The sequence below is a fragment of the Myotis yumanensis genome, unplaced genomic scaffold (assembly GCF_028538775.1).
Source record: "Myotis yumanensis isolate MYYU_CA2020_CCGP unplaced genomic scaffold, mMyoYum1.0.hap1 SCAF_16, whole genome shotgun sequence".
NCBI lineage: Eukaryota > Metazoa > Chordata > Mammalia > Chiroptera > Vespertilionidae > Myotis > Myotis yumanensis.
In genome coordinates this window covers 18601767-18616325 of record NW_027223767.1, presented here as the reverse complement: position 1 = coordinate 18616325, position 14559 = coordinate 18601767, and the positions used below count along the sequence as shown (strand labels likewise).

The window sequence follows — 14559 nt, the reverse complement described above, 5'->3', positions numbered from 1 at the left end:
TGGCAAATGTGGTCAAGGTAGTAGGAGTGTGAAAGCCAAACCCCCATATGTCAGTTCCCAGTGTCTGCTGGATATTTAGCCCCACAAGCCCTGAGGGGTCCTCCTTTCCCCTCACCTGCCAATCCTACACCCAGAATTTGAGCTCAGAGAGGGAAAACACTCAAAAACTCCAATTTATACAAAATTTATTATACTGTTCAGGATTACAGGTCACCAGGAGTCAACAACACAACAAGCACAAAATAGAGGAAAAAGGGGCCAAGCTGATGAATGTCACCAGCTAGTCTGTGGGAGGTGGGGCGGGGGGTGGGGGGGCCCTACAAGTCTCCAGCCTTTGGGGAGTCTGAAGCAGGAGGTGAGGACACAATTAGGCGTAGAGGTCCTCTCGGTCCGCAGAGTAGACCTCCCCCTCCTGCAGGAGCGCGAAGTTGAGGAAGTGGGACGGCCTGTGCACCTCGTGGTAGAACTCTTTGGGGTTTGCCAGCTGCAGCTCATACTTCATGTTGGGATCATGCCGTACACCTTGGGGAAGATAAAAACGTCCAATATTAACAAGGTCCACCTATCTCACCCAGCTGGGGCCCCTGGGCCATCTCCAAACCAGAGTCAGGCCCCAAGTGCTAAGGATGAGGGCCTAACCCAGTGATGGCCAACCTTTTGAGCTCGGCGTGTCAGCATTTTGAAAAACCCTAACTTAACTCTGGTGCCCTGTCACATAGAGAAATGTTTTCATATTTGCAACCATAGTAAAACAAAGACTTATATTTTTGATATTTATTTTATATATTTAAATGCCATTTAACAAAGAAAAATCAACCAAAAAAATGAGTTCGCATGTCACCTCTGACACGCGTGTCATAGGTTCGCCATCACTGGCCTAACCCCAGCCCCTCCCCTGAGCTTCCCCACTTACCCATAAAGTTGTAGTTCCATGAGGACTGGGCAGGGACCATAAAGAAGCCGAGGAAGCGGTCTGACAGCAGCATCTGGACCCTCTCATAGTGCGAAGGTAGGTAGCCCTTGGGGTTGTTGCCCTTGTCTGTGTTCTGGCGGCCCCATTCATAGCCACTGGGGGTCAGCTTGTAGGCTGTCAGTGTGCAGGAGCCTGGTGTGAAGCTGAAAGAGGGATGAGGATAAAGTCAGAGCTTAGGCCACCATTCTGGGTCCTGGCCTGCAATGCTGGCCCATTCATACTGTCCATGGGAGCTCAAGCCCACCTGCAGGTGATGATGATGGTTTTCTCGCCATCCCAAGATGGGTTGTCAGCCATGATCTTGGCATGGGTGGTGACATCCTGGGGCGATAGCTGGGGGGACTCATTGGGCTGTGTGTGGATCCAACCTAAGGGTTCCATCTCCTATAGGCAAAGAGCAGTAAAAGACAATTTAAAGCCCTATCTGCAGACAGGAAACCCACTCATGAAGTTAAGGTCTGCCTTCCCTCCCCAACCCTCGCAGCAGAAAACCCCCATTGACCTTGAGATACTCATGCTGGGGCAGCTGGTTAGGCAGGTGCACAGTCTGGTGGGTACCCCACTGTGGTACCATCACGATGCAGCGGATTTCCTTCACCTGGGGGTTATCTGGTGGGCTAACCCCATACAGGTATCCTGCAATCTGGAGACAAGGGGATCAAGAATCAAAATGATTCTTAGTACCAGCCTAGACCTGGGCTTTTAGCCGTTTCCTTCCCTTCCTTAAGAACAAATTTCTCAAAATGTGGTCAGAATCTATCACATCAGAATCACCTGAGACCCGGCTGGTGTTTCTCAGTGGTTGAATGTCGACCTATGAACCAGGTCACGTTTGATTCCTGGTCAAGGGCACATGCCCAAGTTGCGGGCTCAATCCCCAGTGAGAGGCATGCAGGAGGCAGCCAACTGATTGATTAGTCTATCATTGATGTTTCTATCTCTTCCTCTCCCTCTCCCTTCCTCTCTGAAATAAATAAAAACCTGTTTGCTTGTTGTTAAAAAAAAGAATCACCTGGGTGCTTGGTCACAACATTAAACATGGACCTTATCTCAGAATGACCACATCAGAATCTCCTGAGTGGGGTCCAGGAATCTGCACTGCTCCCCAGTTGATTACCTAAGTATAGTATCTATAAACAAATAAAAACTTCTTCAAAACCAGCAATAGGTGGTATTTTAAGTTTTACAAAGTTAAGAGGACCTGTGTTCCTATAAATCACCCACACAGAATATTAACAAACTTTTCAAATTCACCGAACAGGCCATAAATGGTGTTTTACAACACATGAATTTCCCTAGTTACTAGTAAAGGTGAGCATTTTTTCTACCTGTAGTTCCTTTTCTGAACTACATCTGTAATCTTTGCCCAATCTTCTATAGTTATCTTTTTTTTAAAAATCAACTTCTGAGAATTCCCTATTCTAGATCTTAATCTATTGTACCTATGGTTATGCAAATAATTTTTGTTTTTAGGGTATCTGTTGTGGTACCCTTTGACCGACACACAAGTTACTCATTTTGACTGGTTTTGTGCTTTGTGTCTTAGAGGGCTATCCCAAAACTAATAAATGTTTTCCTCTAATATTATACAGTTTAGTATTTTAAATAGATAATTATTCCACCTGGATTTTATTTTTGTAAGTGGTGTGAAGTAGGGATCTAGATTACTTTTTCTGATTGCTTCAATATCATAAGGCATCCTTAATCCTAGACTTGATATACCATATTTATTATATGCACATCAATGTTTCTGTGTAGGTGCTATTCTCTTAATTGCCATAACTTTATGTTTTGATATCTGGTGGGGGTCAAAACCCTCCTTACTGGAGTTCGACCAGGGGGCGGGGTGGCCCGCCAACCGCCCCCTCTCCCCAGGTCACATCAGCCTGATTTGTGCGGGGCAGGCCAGGCTGGACCCCACCCATGCACAAATTCGTGCACCGGGCCTCTAGTCCTTGTATATTTACTTTTCCATGAATCTTGAAACCTCAAGTTCCAGGAAACCTTAGGTGAGTTGTAGATACATAAAATGTTTGGCTAACACCATGGCCCAGCTGAGCACACTTACTCACTTGGGCCCGAAGGTCAGATATGCAGATGAACTTCTTAAGCACATTCTTGGGAAGGATATAGGTGTAACCAGTCTCCTTGATGTCATCAGATGAAACATAGATGTGATTGGTCCGTAGGTGCAGGTTGGCAGCAGAGATGGCCCTAAAAACAGGTAGGAATGTCAGCATTTCTCAACCCAAGCACTGTAGGTAGCCCAGCAGGCCCTTCCATCCCTACCCCTTTGGCCCCTTACAGTACCTGACCCTCCATTCAGTTTTTGATGAGAAAGTCTGGGTCTCATAGTTGCTGGTGGTGGAGGTGATGATCTCATCCCCGTGCTTGTTAACAGTACGAGTCTGTGTTGCCGTCAGCTGTGACTGTTCCTTGGTCTGCTTCTCAATCTCAGCTATCTGCTGCCGCTGCTGTGACGGTGCAGAGATCTCCATACCCAGGATGATGTCTCGAATCTCTGACTGTGTCAGTGAGGCCACATTCACACTGAGGGGACAGTGTGGGTCACACAAGGGTCCCTTTCCCTCGGTCACTTATGCCTCAATGGCAAGAATGTAACTGGGGTACAAGGGAACCCATATTATCCCAGACAATCATCAAGTGACACTTGTAAAGGAAGTGTGAAGTGCAGATGTACTAATACATTTGTACTAGCATTTGCCACACCCCAGGATGGCCCTGTGCAGGTGCACTTTTCAGCCAGGCTCAAACCTGCTCAGCATCCATACCTCCCATTTTTCCTTGATAAAAAGTGCTCTAGCGCGGGACAATTCTCAAAAACAGAAACCCTGAAACATGTTCTCAGAGCTGGTACTGTCAGTCAACCTAGGGGATACTTGAAAAGCTACAGACACCTTTGGTTCCCACAATTACAGGGAAGGAGAGGGAAGAAAGGTATGTGTGTGCTATCAGCAGTGGTACCTCAGGGCCTGGGATGTTAAAACTTCCTGTAATGCATGGACAGTAAAGAAATGCCCTGCTCAAAATGGCAGTAGTGCCTCCACTGAGAAACAATGCCCAAGGTCAGAATGAAGCCCCAAAACACAGACTCTTCCTTCACTATCTGAAGACACTGCCTTCCTTTCTTCTATAGGCAATTCCCAAGACAATTCTTGAGAAACACCTGAGGCTAAATGTTTCAAAAAACCCAGAAACTTCCCTGGCCAGTTTGCTCAGTGGATAGAGCATCAGCCTGCAGACTGAAGGGTCCCGGGTTGGATTCCAGTCGAAGGCACATGCCCAGGTTGCGGACTCCATCCCCAGTGAGGGGTGTGCAGGGGACAGCCAATCAATGATTCCCTTTCATCATTGATATTTCTATCTCTCCCTCTCCCTTCCTCTCTGAAATCAATAAAAATATATTTTATTTTTTACAGAGAGGAAGGGAGAGGAATAGAGAGTTAGAAACACTGATGAGAGAGAAACATCGATCAGCTGCCTCCTGCACACTCCCTGCTGGGTATGTGCCCACAACCAAGGCACATGCCCTTGACCGGAATCGAACCCGGAACCCTTGAGTCCGCAGGCCGACGCTCTATCCACTGAGCCAAACCAGTTAGAGCAATAAAAATATTTTTTAAAAAACACAAAAAAAACCCCAAAACAGAAACCATATACTGTACCACTTATTTCACCCTTTTTGTCTCTTCCATCTGCCTCCCCACCCCCAATTGCTCACTTGTTTTTCTTGCCGTAGTCGGCCAAGATAAGATCCTTGAGCTGCACCTCCACCTTAATCCATTCCTCGTCAGTCAGAGTGGGCCAGATGTGGTGTGGTTCTGTAATAGTAGTCTTGTCTGGCTTCAGGATCACCTTTGCCCGGTCATTGTTCACATGCAGGGCACGCAGAATCAAGATGAGGCGGGAGAAAGCCTGGAAAGAGATGAGGCAGTGTCGGGGGAGGCCAGACCCTTAATGTTCTTTCCTTTCCTTGATCCTATTCTGTCATGGAACCAGGAATTGATTTCGAACTCTAAGGTGCTACCTCCTATCCCCTCACCATGAATCAACTTGATATGCAGAGCAGAGTCTCTGTCCACACGTTGAGAACGGCCCCCATGAGGGGCCTGTGGTTAAAACCAAGGCACAAGATTTTCTCGTGGCCCCAAACCCACTCCTCTTAAAGTGATCCTCTTCTTGAGGTAGCTTCATACCGTATAAGATGAGATCGTCTTGAGCCAGTCATCATAGAGGTTAAAGAGAACCATCTGGGGCTCAGTGGCTTTCAGGATGAGGTCCCCAAACTTTTCCACCTTAAGACAAGCCTGGAAGGGCAGTTGGAGCTCTGACCCTTTGATCACGATATTGGGGAAGTCCAGCAAGTGCACCTGAGACAAGATCAAACCCAAGATTAGAAACAGAGCCTGCAGGTCTCAGCCTTTCTTTCTTCTAACCTCACCCACCTCTCACCTCCAATGGATCCAGCATGCCCTTTCTGGTGACAATGATCTGCTTAGGCTGCTCCTCCACAGGGAGAGATCGGATCAGGGCAGCCACCTCCTCAGCCGTCTTCCACTTAGCCAACTAAGAAGCAAGGGAAAGAAATAAAAACTGAGTCGCCACTCTTCCAGGTAAACCAGAAGACTCGGTCTTTAAATAATTGAACTATGTTTCTTTTTTAAATATATTTTTATTGATTTCAGGGAGGAAGGAAGAGAAACATCAATGATGAAAATCGTTTATCGACTGCCTCCTGCACACCCCACACTGGGGAATGGCCCACAACCTAGGCATATGCCCTGACTGGGAATCGAACCGTGACCTCTTGGTTCACAGGTAGATGCTCAACCACTGAGCCATGCTAGCTGGGCAAACTATTGAACACTGTTAGGTACTTCAAAAGTAAAGTAAGAGGTGTCAAATGGCATTGCCCAAAAGGGTTTTTCTACTAGCTGGCTATATAAAACTCATACAAGCTGGGATTTGCTTATACTACACTATGCCAGGGACAAAAGAAATTAAGGCTAACAATCATAAAGAGCTGCAGAAAGAGGTCTTAAGGAATGAATAAGACTGATAAACAGAGGAAGAGCAGAGTTCATTCTAGAAAGAAAGATATATGAGCAATGCCACAAAGGTGAGAGGAACATTAGGGTTTTGTGATACTAGGACCGCAGACTAACTGCACGAGGAAACATGCCATAAAGGAAGAGAAACTGTGGCTGGACAAGTTATCGCTCAGCCAGATATCAAGTGCCTAGGAAGCCAAAGAGGAGGTAATTCAGCAAGGAGGGGCAAGCAAAGGCTTTGAGATAAAGAAATTTGGTGAAAGTGACATTTTATTTTTTAAAATCTACTTTTTATTAATTTCAGAGAGGAAGGGAGAGGGATAGAGAGATAGAAACATCAATGATGAGAGAGAATTATTGATTGGCTGATGGAGCCTGCAACCTGGGCATGTGCCCTGACTGGGAATCAAACCTCCTGGTTCATAGGTCAATGCTCAAACACTGAGCCACTCCAGCCGGGCAGAAAGTGACATTTTAAGAATGCTTGTTGCTGGCTTTCCCTCCAGGAAGCATGCCCACGCCATTCCCTTCCCCCTCTTCTTTCCCTACAGGCACTTATTTCCTAAATTCCAAGGGACCCCATGAGACTTGCAACCAGGGGAGCAATGGGCAGCGGCAATTCATCTCAGGCTAACCCTCTGAACCTGTCTCCAAGGCCCCTTTCCTCTGACTCCTCCAGGAACCAAAGCAGCTCTGCCCAGGCTCTCCTGTTGCTTCTTCTATGCCCATCCTTGCTTCACTGTCCTGAGTGTATTTTTGCTGTGGTCAATAAATTATTGCTTGCTTTTAAGAAAGAAAAGAGCCCTGGCCAGTTTGGCTCAGTGGATAGAGCATCGGCCTGCAGACTCAAGGGTCCCAGGTTCGATTCCGGTCGAGGGCATGTACCTTGGTTGCGGGCACGTCCCCAGTGGGGAGTGTGCGGGAGGCAGCTGATCAAGTGTGCAGGAGGCAGCTGATCGATGTTTCTCTCTCATCGATGTTTCTAACTCTCTATCCCTCTCTCTTCCTCTCTGTAAAAAATCAATAAAATATAGTAAAAAAAAAAAAAGAAAGAAAGAAAAGAATGCTTGTTCCCTTCAGAAAGGTAATTTTTGGTAGCTCTGTTCAAGCGAGGTTAGAGGTAGGAGATTCAGAAAGCAGAGCCCAGCTGGCAGGCAATGAAAGACCTCACACACTCTTGGACCTCTACAGGAGAATACTCCCCAAATTAAGTAATTTGGGGAACAAGTTCAAATGAGATGCCCCCAATCTTTCAGAGAGAAAGATTTTTTCTCACACCCACACCCCAAAGATTAAGAGAGAAGTTTCTACAGGCTCTGTCCTTTAACCAACTCACCTGACCCAAACGCTTCTGTCCAGCCCACACAGATGTGTGGATTATCTTGAGAAATAGCTGCCCTGTGCGTGGGTTGAAGATGAAGATGGCCCCATTGATGGGCTTGGTTGTCAAGTTCCCTTCAAAGGTCTAAAGAATGATTACATCAGTTAGTACAGCCTAGAACCATCCTGCCTTCATGCCAATATGCACACACTTGCCCGATCACCCTCCATCAGGCATCTAGAGTCCCACACCCCTACACTGCTTGTAGCCCTTCTCACCTTGTGAATGGTCACTCTGTAGACGTTAGTGTCATCCACAAACCAAATAATCTGGTTGGAGAAGAGTTCACCATAGTTCTGAGAGGACAGATAGGGCTCAGTGGGCTCAGATGAGTAGAGCTGCAGCCCCTTGCGAATCCGTTCACGTAACACATACAAGGCAGGGTTTGCCTTCATGATCTTGGCCATGGCCTGCTGTATGAGAGGCTTGCTGCCTGGGAACCAGTTTCCATAGGCACTATGAAGGTGGAAGAGGCAAGTAAAAGTTAGACCAGACTGGTAGTGTCAGGAATAAGGCAAACTGCAACTCTACAGAGGAGGAAAAGACTGTTGGCCAGGCTAACAAGTGTCTGCTCATATACACAGAGACAGGGAAGAAAGAGTCAGCGACCCAGAGGAGGAAAGAGCCAAACCTCATTATAGCAGGGTAAACTAAAAAAACACTGTATGTCAAAGTGTGGGGCTGATGGAAAACACATGGTTCTGAGCCCCACCTTACCTGTGCAGGTTATAGGCCAGGTCAATGGCAATGAGCACTCCCGTAGGTGAAGGGTAGATACTCATGTTGTCTGTGGTGTAGTCCAAGAACTTGGCCCGGGCATAGCGCTCAATGTCATGGGAATCATAATCCCCCCAGCGCAACTGGATGTCAATCCAATACTTCTGAGTGGTGGTGCTGTCCATCACATCCCTGAGGGTGGAGAGAGGTTAGGAGTCCAGGCTTCCAGGAAGCCACTGACACAACCACAAGAACTCTCAATCACTATATCTAAGTCTTCAAACCAACCCCTCTTGCCAGTTCCAGGTCAGCAAGACTCCCCAGAGAATCAGCAGACTTGGCTGAGGGTGTCCAAAGGATCCAGGGAGAGCACTGGTTCCCAGTTAGAAAGAACAGGCAGCAATCATTCTTAAAGTAGAACTGCTAGAAGAATAGTGAAACTAAGACTCCTGGATGCCTAGGGCTGGGCCATAAGGCACTTACTTAGAGTCTGCCAGCAGTGAGGGCCGGGAAACATTCCACTTATAGGAGGCAAAGAGCAGGATATCTGCACAGGAAGAGTTCATTTTATAGGACTTTCGGGGGTGGATTGTCTCCTTTTGTACTGTCTCAATTTCCAGTGCATCCAGTTCCTGATCAAACACCTGGAGGCAAAAGTGGAAAGGTTATGAGTGGCTATGGAAGCCCACTTAAGAATAAAGGCTTGTAGAACTTAAGATAATGTGGCACCTGGTACCACAATAGAAGTCTCATCCTCAGAGTTTCCAGGGTAGTTTTCCTATACCCAAAGAGGTGACCTGACTTTTGATGGCATCCTCTCCCCTCAATTCTAGCCCACCTGACACAAATCCATAACGATGCTCTCATGGATCTTCTGCCACAAGTGAGCTCGGAAGATCTGGATGAGAGAGATCTTCAGTGTCGGGATCTTGCCGTGCATGAAGATACCGGTCAGATCCAGCTGCACCTGAAAGCCGACGTATACCTGACAGGAAAAAGAAAGTTACACTAGAGATCAAGAGACTTTGGTTCTCAAGACATAATTAAGAAAGTACAAACACTTGTTTTTATCTTCTGATCTCCCATGTCTACAATCACACTCACATTGGCTCGGTTGATGGTTGGAGACCACCAGAGGGTGAATCTACGATTGGGAATCTGGTTCAATCCCGATCGCTGAGCATTAGTTAGCTTCTTCCACTTCATAGACTCCTCAAAACCACTGGCCTTCTCCCTGGGAAGCAGAAGAGACCAGGCAAAGTGATGTTGGGCCATCTCCCAGAATGCTGCTGACCTCCTGGGGATGGCTGTTGGAACACATCACAGCAGATCACAGGCACACAAGGGATGAGCTCAAAGAGGTATAATAGGTCACTGTAAGGGGAGAAGAGAATCCTCACCAGAAAAGCCCCTCCCAGGTTGGAAAGTAAGTGCCCTTGAAGAGTGTGTGTTCCAGAATGCCTTCCACACCACCCAGGGCCTGGATCATATCTGTACGGTAGTTGTTCAGGTTCCAGAGCTTCCCATCATGCCGCTGGTGTGTCCACCAGAAAGGGTTCTGCTTCAAAACCTAGATGGCAAGAAAAGTATGGTCACAATTCTAAGCGCCTACTGTCCCAGGATGGCCACGGAGTCTCCTAATTCAGGGAAACTGTTCCATTATCCCCTCCACGTACCTGGTACTGCTTGAAGTCAGTTCGAACACGCCAGCCCTTATCATAAGCCAATGTGTGCCGGTCCTTCTGGAAGAGGGTGTTGATTCGAGGAATGCCACGATCCCATGAATCTTCTAGATCTTCTAAGGTCAGTCGTCTGCCAAAGAAAAAAGATCAAAGTGAAACATGCTCTTATGAACAGTTAAGCATACCTACTGACCAAGAATAAACAGGGGCAGATTTAGAACCTACTTCCTTGTCTCCATAAAAATATGCCATGCAGAGTTCCAAGGTCATGCCTCCACACCCCACAGGACTGCTATGTCCTCCTGGATGCCTACCTGTTCTGAGCAATGGCCTCTTGTCTCTTGAGTGCATATTCAGCCCAGACCCGCTGAGAATCAATAAACTCACTCTCCCATGGCTGTATATAGCGGTACAAGTTGGGAATCAGCTGGTCTTCTTCATGGCTCATTCCTGAACGGAAGTGTGTGATACCTACATCTGTCTGCTTGGACCACCTGTTTTGGGGGACAACCAAGATCAGAGAAAAAATAAAGCCTAAAAGATAAAGAAACACCCCCTTCCCTTAAGGTCTAGCAAGACTTTCAGCCCAGGCCTACCTGAGGTCAGACTGGGGGATGAGCACGTGGCCCATGGAGAGCATGCCGAGCCCACCCAGCTCCTTCGGGGTGTAGAACACAACAGGGGGGAACCGACTTGGCATCTTGGAGTTGAGGCCAATCTTGATACGTGTCTGGATCTTGTTCTCACACTTCACCAGCAAGTCCAGGAGCTCCTGTGTGTTCACCACAGCCTCCCGAAAGTATGTCATGAGGCCAATAAGAGCTGTGTTCCACTTATTCACAATCTGAAGATAGTGGGAAAGAAATTATAGATGAGCCATTGGTGTGGGGCAAGACACAACAGACTAATTCAGTTAGTTATATTGTCCATAGTTCTCAAGAAAGATTTCAACTTAAGGTCATCAGGGAAGTATATATAAATCAAAATCACTGGGAGATACAACTTAGCACCCATCAGAGTAGCTACAAGATAGGGACAAGTGTTAGTAAGAATGTGGGGAAAATGGAACTCTCATATACTGCTGGTAGGAACATGAAATTATAAAGCCACTTTGAAAAACAGTCAGGCCGTTCCTCAAAAGGTTAAAACAGAGTTACCTTATAACCCAGCAATCCTACTCATAGGTATATGCCCAAGAGAAATGAAAACATATGTCCACACAAAAATGTGTGCACAAATTTCATAGTAGCATTCTTCCTAATACTCAAAAAGTGGGGGGAAAACCCAAATGCCCATCAATTGACAAATGGATATACAAAATATGGTATATCCATATGACAGAATATTCAGCTATGAAAAGGACTGAAGTACTAATATATGCTAAAATATGATTCTTATGTGAAAGAGACCAGACAAAAAAGGTCACATACATTGTATGATTCCACTTATATGAAAAATCCAGAACAGACAAATCCACATAGACAGAAAGTGGATTAGTGGTTGCCAGGGGCTGGGAGTAGGAACAATAGGGAGTGAGTGATAATTTCTTTTGGGAGTGATGAAAATGTTCTGGAATTAGACAGTGATAATACCTGCACAATATTGTGAATATACTGAAAAACCACTCAATTGTAGACTTTAAAAGTGTGAATTTCAGCCCAGCCGGCGTGGCTATGTGGTTGAGCATCGAACTATGAACCAGGAGGTCACAGTTCAATTTTGGTCAGGGCACATGGTTGGGTTGTGGGCTCGATCCCCAATGTGGAGCGTGCAGGAGGCAGCCAATTAATGATTATCTCTCATCATTGATGTTTCTCTCTCTCTCTCCCTCTCCCTTTCTGAAATCAATACAAATATATCTTTTTTTAAAGTGTGAATTTTATCTCAATAAAAATAATTAATTGAGGCAATATAAACAATGTTAAAATAAGACCAGAGCCCTGGCTGGTGTGGTTCAGTTCATTGAGCGTTGTCCCATGCACCAAAGGGCTGCTGGTTCGATTCCCTGTTAGGGCACATGCTGGGTTGCAGGCTCGATCCCCAGTGCAGGAGCTGCAGGAGGCAGCTGATTGGTGTTCCGCTCTCACATCAATGTTTCTCTTTTTCTCTCTCCCTCTTTCTTCCTCTCTCTCTCTAAAATCAATAAAAACAGCCCAGCTGGCATGGCTCTGTTGTTGAGCATCAACCTATGAAACAGGAGGTCATGATTTGACTCCCAGTCGGGGCATATGCCTGGGTTGCAGGCTCGATCCCAAGTATGGAGTGTGCAGGAGGCAGCTGATCAATGATTCTCTCTCATCATTGATGTTTCCATCTCTCTCTCCCTCTCCCATCCTCCCTGAAATCAATAAAAATATCTTTAAAATAATAAAATCAATAAAAACACCTAATAAAAATAAGATCAAATAGAGTCGTAATCCCAGAGTAGGCAGTGGGAAAAGAAGGGATGAGAAAAAAGTATCAAAAATTAATGGAGAGGCCCTGGCCAGATAACTCAATTGGTTAGTGTCATCTAGATATGATAAGGTTGTGGGCACATACAAGAAGCAACCAATGAATGCATAAATAAGTGGAACAACAGATGGGTGTTTCCCTTTCTCTCTCAAATCAATAAATTTTTTAAACATGTTTTTAAATGGAGGGAATAAAAACGAGTGGGATCACAGAAATTGCCTTCCTACTATAAGCAACTAGAAAAGTAAACGAGATATATAAAACAATATTTCTGGGAAACTGGCAAACAGGCAGCACAGACTTATGACCCTTGAGAAAAGGGAAACATACAGTGAGCCCCACAACCGCCCCAGCTTACTGCCTAGTGGCAGTTTCCAAGCTGCAGCACAAACATGGAGGGGTAAGGAAAACAGCCCAATAGGCTCACTGAATCGAAGAGACAAAGATTAGAGTTTAGGAGGCCAAAGCAGCTAGAAACTGTGTGAAGAAAAGGAAGATACACAGAAAGAGATCTCTGGAGATCCACGAAGGGACTGCCCCAAGTTTCTGACTGAGTCCCAATCTGTATGCAGTGAAACTCCAAGGTCAGTGAAAGAACCAACAAAGAGCAGTAAGCTGAACAAGGCCCACAGCTTATATAGGCTGAAAACAGTTTGTGTTCCCACCAGCCAGAGTAGAGAGACTTTATTCTACATGGGAACTGGGTAAAGTCCCCAGAAAGTTACCTACTTAACAGTGGAGGTAAAAAATATATATATATATATCTCCAGCCCTAGCCAGTTTGGCTCAGTGGATAGAGCACTGGCCTGCAGACCAAAGGGTCCCGGGTTTGACTGTGGTCAAGGGCACATACCTTGGTTGCAGGCTTCTCAGCCCAGACCCTGGTAGGGACTCGTGCAGGAGGCAACCCATCTCTCACATCGATGTTTCTCTCTCTATTTCCCTCTCTTCCACTCTCCCTAAAAATCAATAGAAAAATATCCTCAGGAGAGGATTAAAAAAAAAAATCCAGACAATAGGTGCTCTGAATTTGCCATAACCAAACTTAAAAACAAGCTTCCAAAGGATCAAATCCACAAATTACTGAACTGCACACCAGAACACAACCCAATACCCTTTAAAGGTATATAACAAAATCCATAAATAACTAAATAAAATTCACAATTTCTGGCATGCATTAAAAAATTACCATGCAGCCCATCCAGCATGGCTCAGTGGTTGAGGGTCACCCTATGAACCAGGAGGCCACAGTTCAATTCCTAGTGAGGGCACATGCCCGGGTTGCAGGCTCGATCCCCAGTATGGGGGCATGCAGCAGGCAGCCAATCAATGATTCCCTCTCATCATTGATGTTTCTACCTCTCTCCCTCTCCCTTCCTCTCTGAAATCAATAAAAAAAATATTTTAAAAAATTTACCATGCATACAAAGTAGAAATAAATTACCCATAACCAGAAGAAAAATCAATCAACAGAAACAGACTTAGAAACAACAGATGATGGAATTAACAGACAAGGACCTTTAAAACAGCTATCAAAAAGACTTGTGCCCTAGCTGGTTTGGCTCAGTGGATAGAGCATCGGCCCATGGACTAAATGATTGAGGTTTGATTCCAGGTCAAGGGCATGTACGTTGGTTGCAGGCTCAATCCCCAGCCCTGGTCGGGGAGTGTTCAGGAGGCAACCAATAGATGCGTATCTTTCTCACATCAATGTTTGCTTTTCTCTCTCTCCTTCCCTTCCACTCTCTCTAAAAATCAATGGGAAAATATCCTTGGGTGAGGATTAACAAAATGAAACAAAATTCTTGTAATTATGCTTGAGTATATTAAGAAAAACATGAACATAATGAGAGAAACAGAAGATGCTAAAGACTCAAATGGAACTTTTAGAGATAAAAAGTACACTATCTGCCCTAGCCAGTTTGGCCCAGTGGATAGAGCATTGGCCTGTGGATTGAAGGGTCCCAGGTTCAATTCTAGTCAAAGGCACATATCTGGGTTGTGGGCTTGATCCCCACTAGGAGGAGTGCAGGAGGCAGCCGATCAATGATTCTCTCTCATCATTGATGTTTATATCTCTTTCTCCCTCTCCCTTCCTCTCTGTAATCAATAAAAATATTTTTTTTAAAAAGGCCTAAAATTGATCATCTAACATTTTACCTTAACAAATCAGAGCCCTGGCCGGGTAGCTCAACTGATTAAAGCATTGTCCCGACATGCCAAGGTTGTGGGTTCCTTCCCTGGTCAAGGCACATACTAACAAGAATCATAAATAAGTGT

The 14559-nt window shown here is 45.6% G+C and overlaps 1 protein-coding gene across 1 annotated transcript in view; it reads right to left on the bottom strand.

Annotated features, from left to right (window-relative positions):
* Window positions 1-168: 168 nt before the first annotated feature.
* PRPF8 (pre-mRNA processing factor 8) overlaps window positions 169-14559 on the bottom strand; it is a 29487-nt gene continuing 15096 nt past the window's right edge. Inside the window, exons 25-43 of the mRNA XM_070394922.1 lie at window positions 10422-10669; window positions 10140-10319; window positions 9820-9955; window positions 9544-9713; window positions 9248-9377; window positions 8982-9128; window positions 8627-8787; window positions 8144-8335; window positions 7645-7882; window positions 7382-7510; window positions 5447-5560; window positions 5191-5364; window positions 4716-4909; window positions 3284-3523; window positions 3046-3187; window positions 1476-1616; window positions 1218-1357; window positions 914-1116; window positions 169-522 (exon numbers count right to left, since the gene is read on the bottom strand). Coding sequence (XP_070251023.1) covers window positions 368-522; window positions 914-1116; window positions 1218-1357; window positions 1476-1616; window positions 3046-3187; window positions 3284-3523; window positions 4716-4909; window positions 5191-5364; window positions 5447-5560; window positions 7382-7510; window positions 7645-7882; window positions 8144-8335; window positions 8627-8787; window positions 8982-9128; window positions 9248-9377; window positions 9544-9713; window positions 9820-9955; window positions 10140-10319; window positions 10422-10669 — 3234 coding nt within the window. The 3' untranslated portion in view covers window positions 169-367. The remainder of the gene's footprint in view (window positions 523-913; window positions 1117-1217; window positions 1358-1475; window positions 1617-3045; window positions 3188-3283; window positions 3524-4715; window positions 4910-5190; window positions 5365-5446; window positions 5561-7381; window positions 7511-7644; window positions 7883-8143; window positions 8336-8626; window positions 8788-8981; window positions 9129-9247; window positions 9378-9543; window positions 9714-9819; window positions 9956-10139; window positions 10320-10421; window positions 10670-14559) is intronic.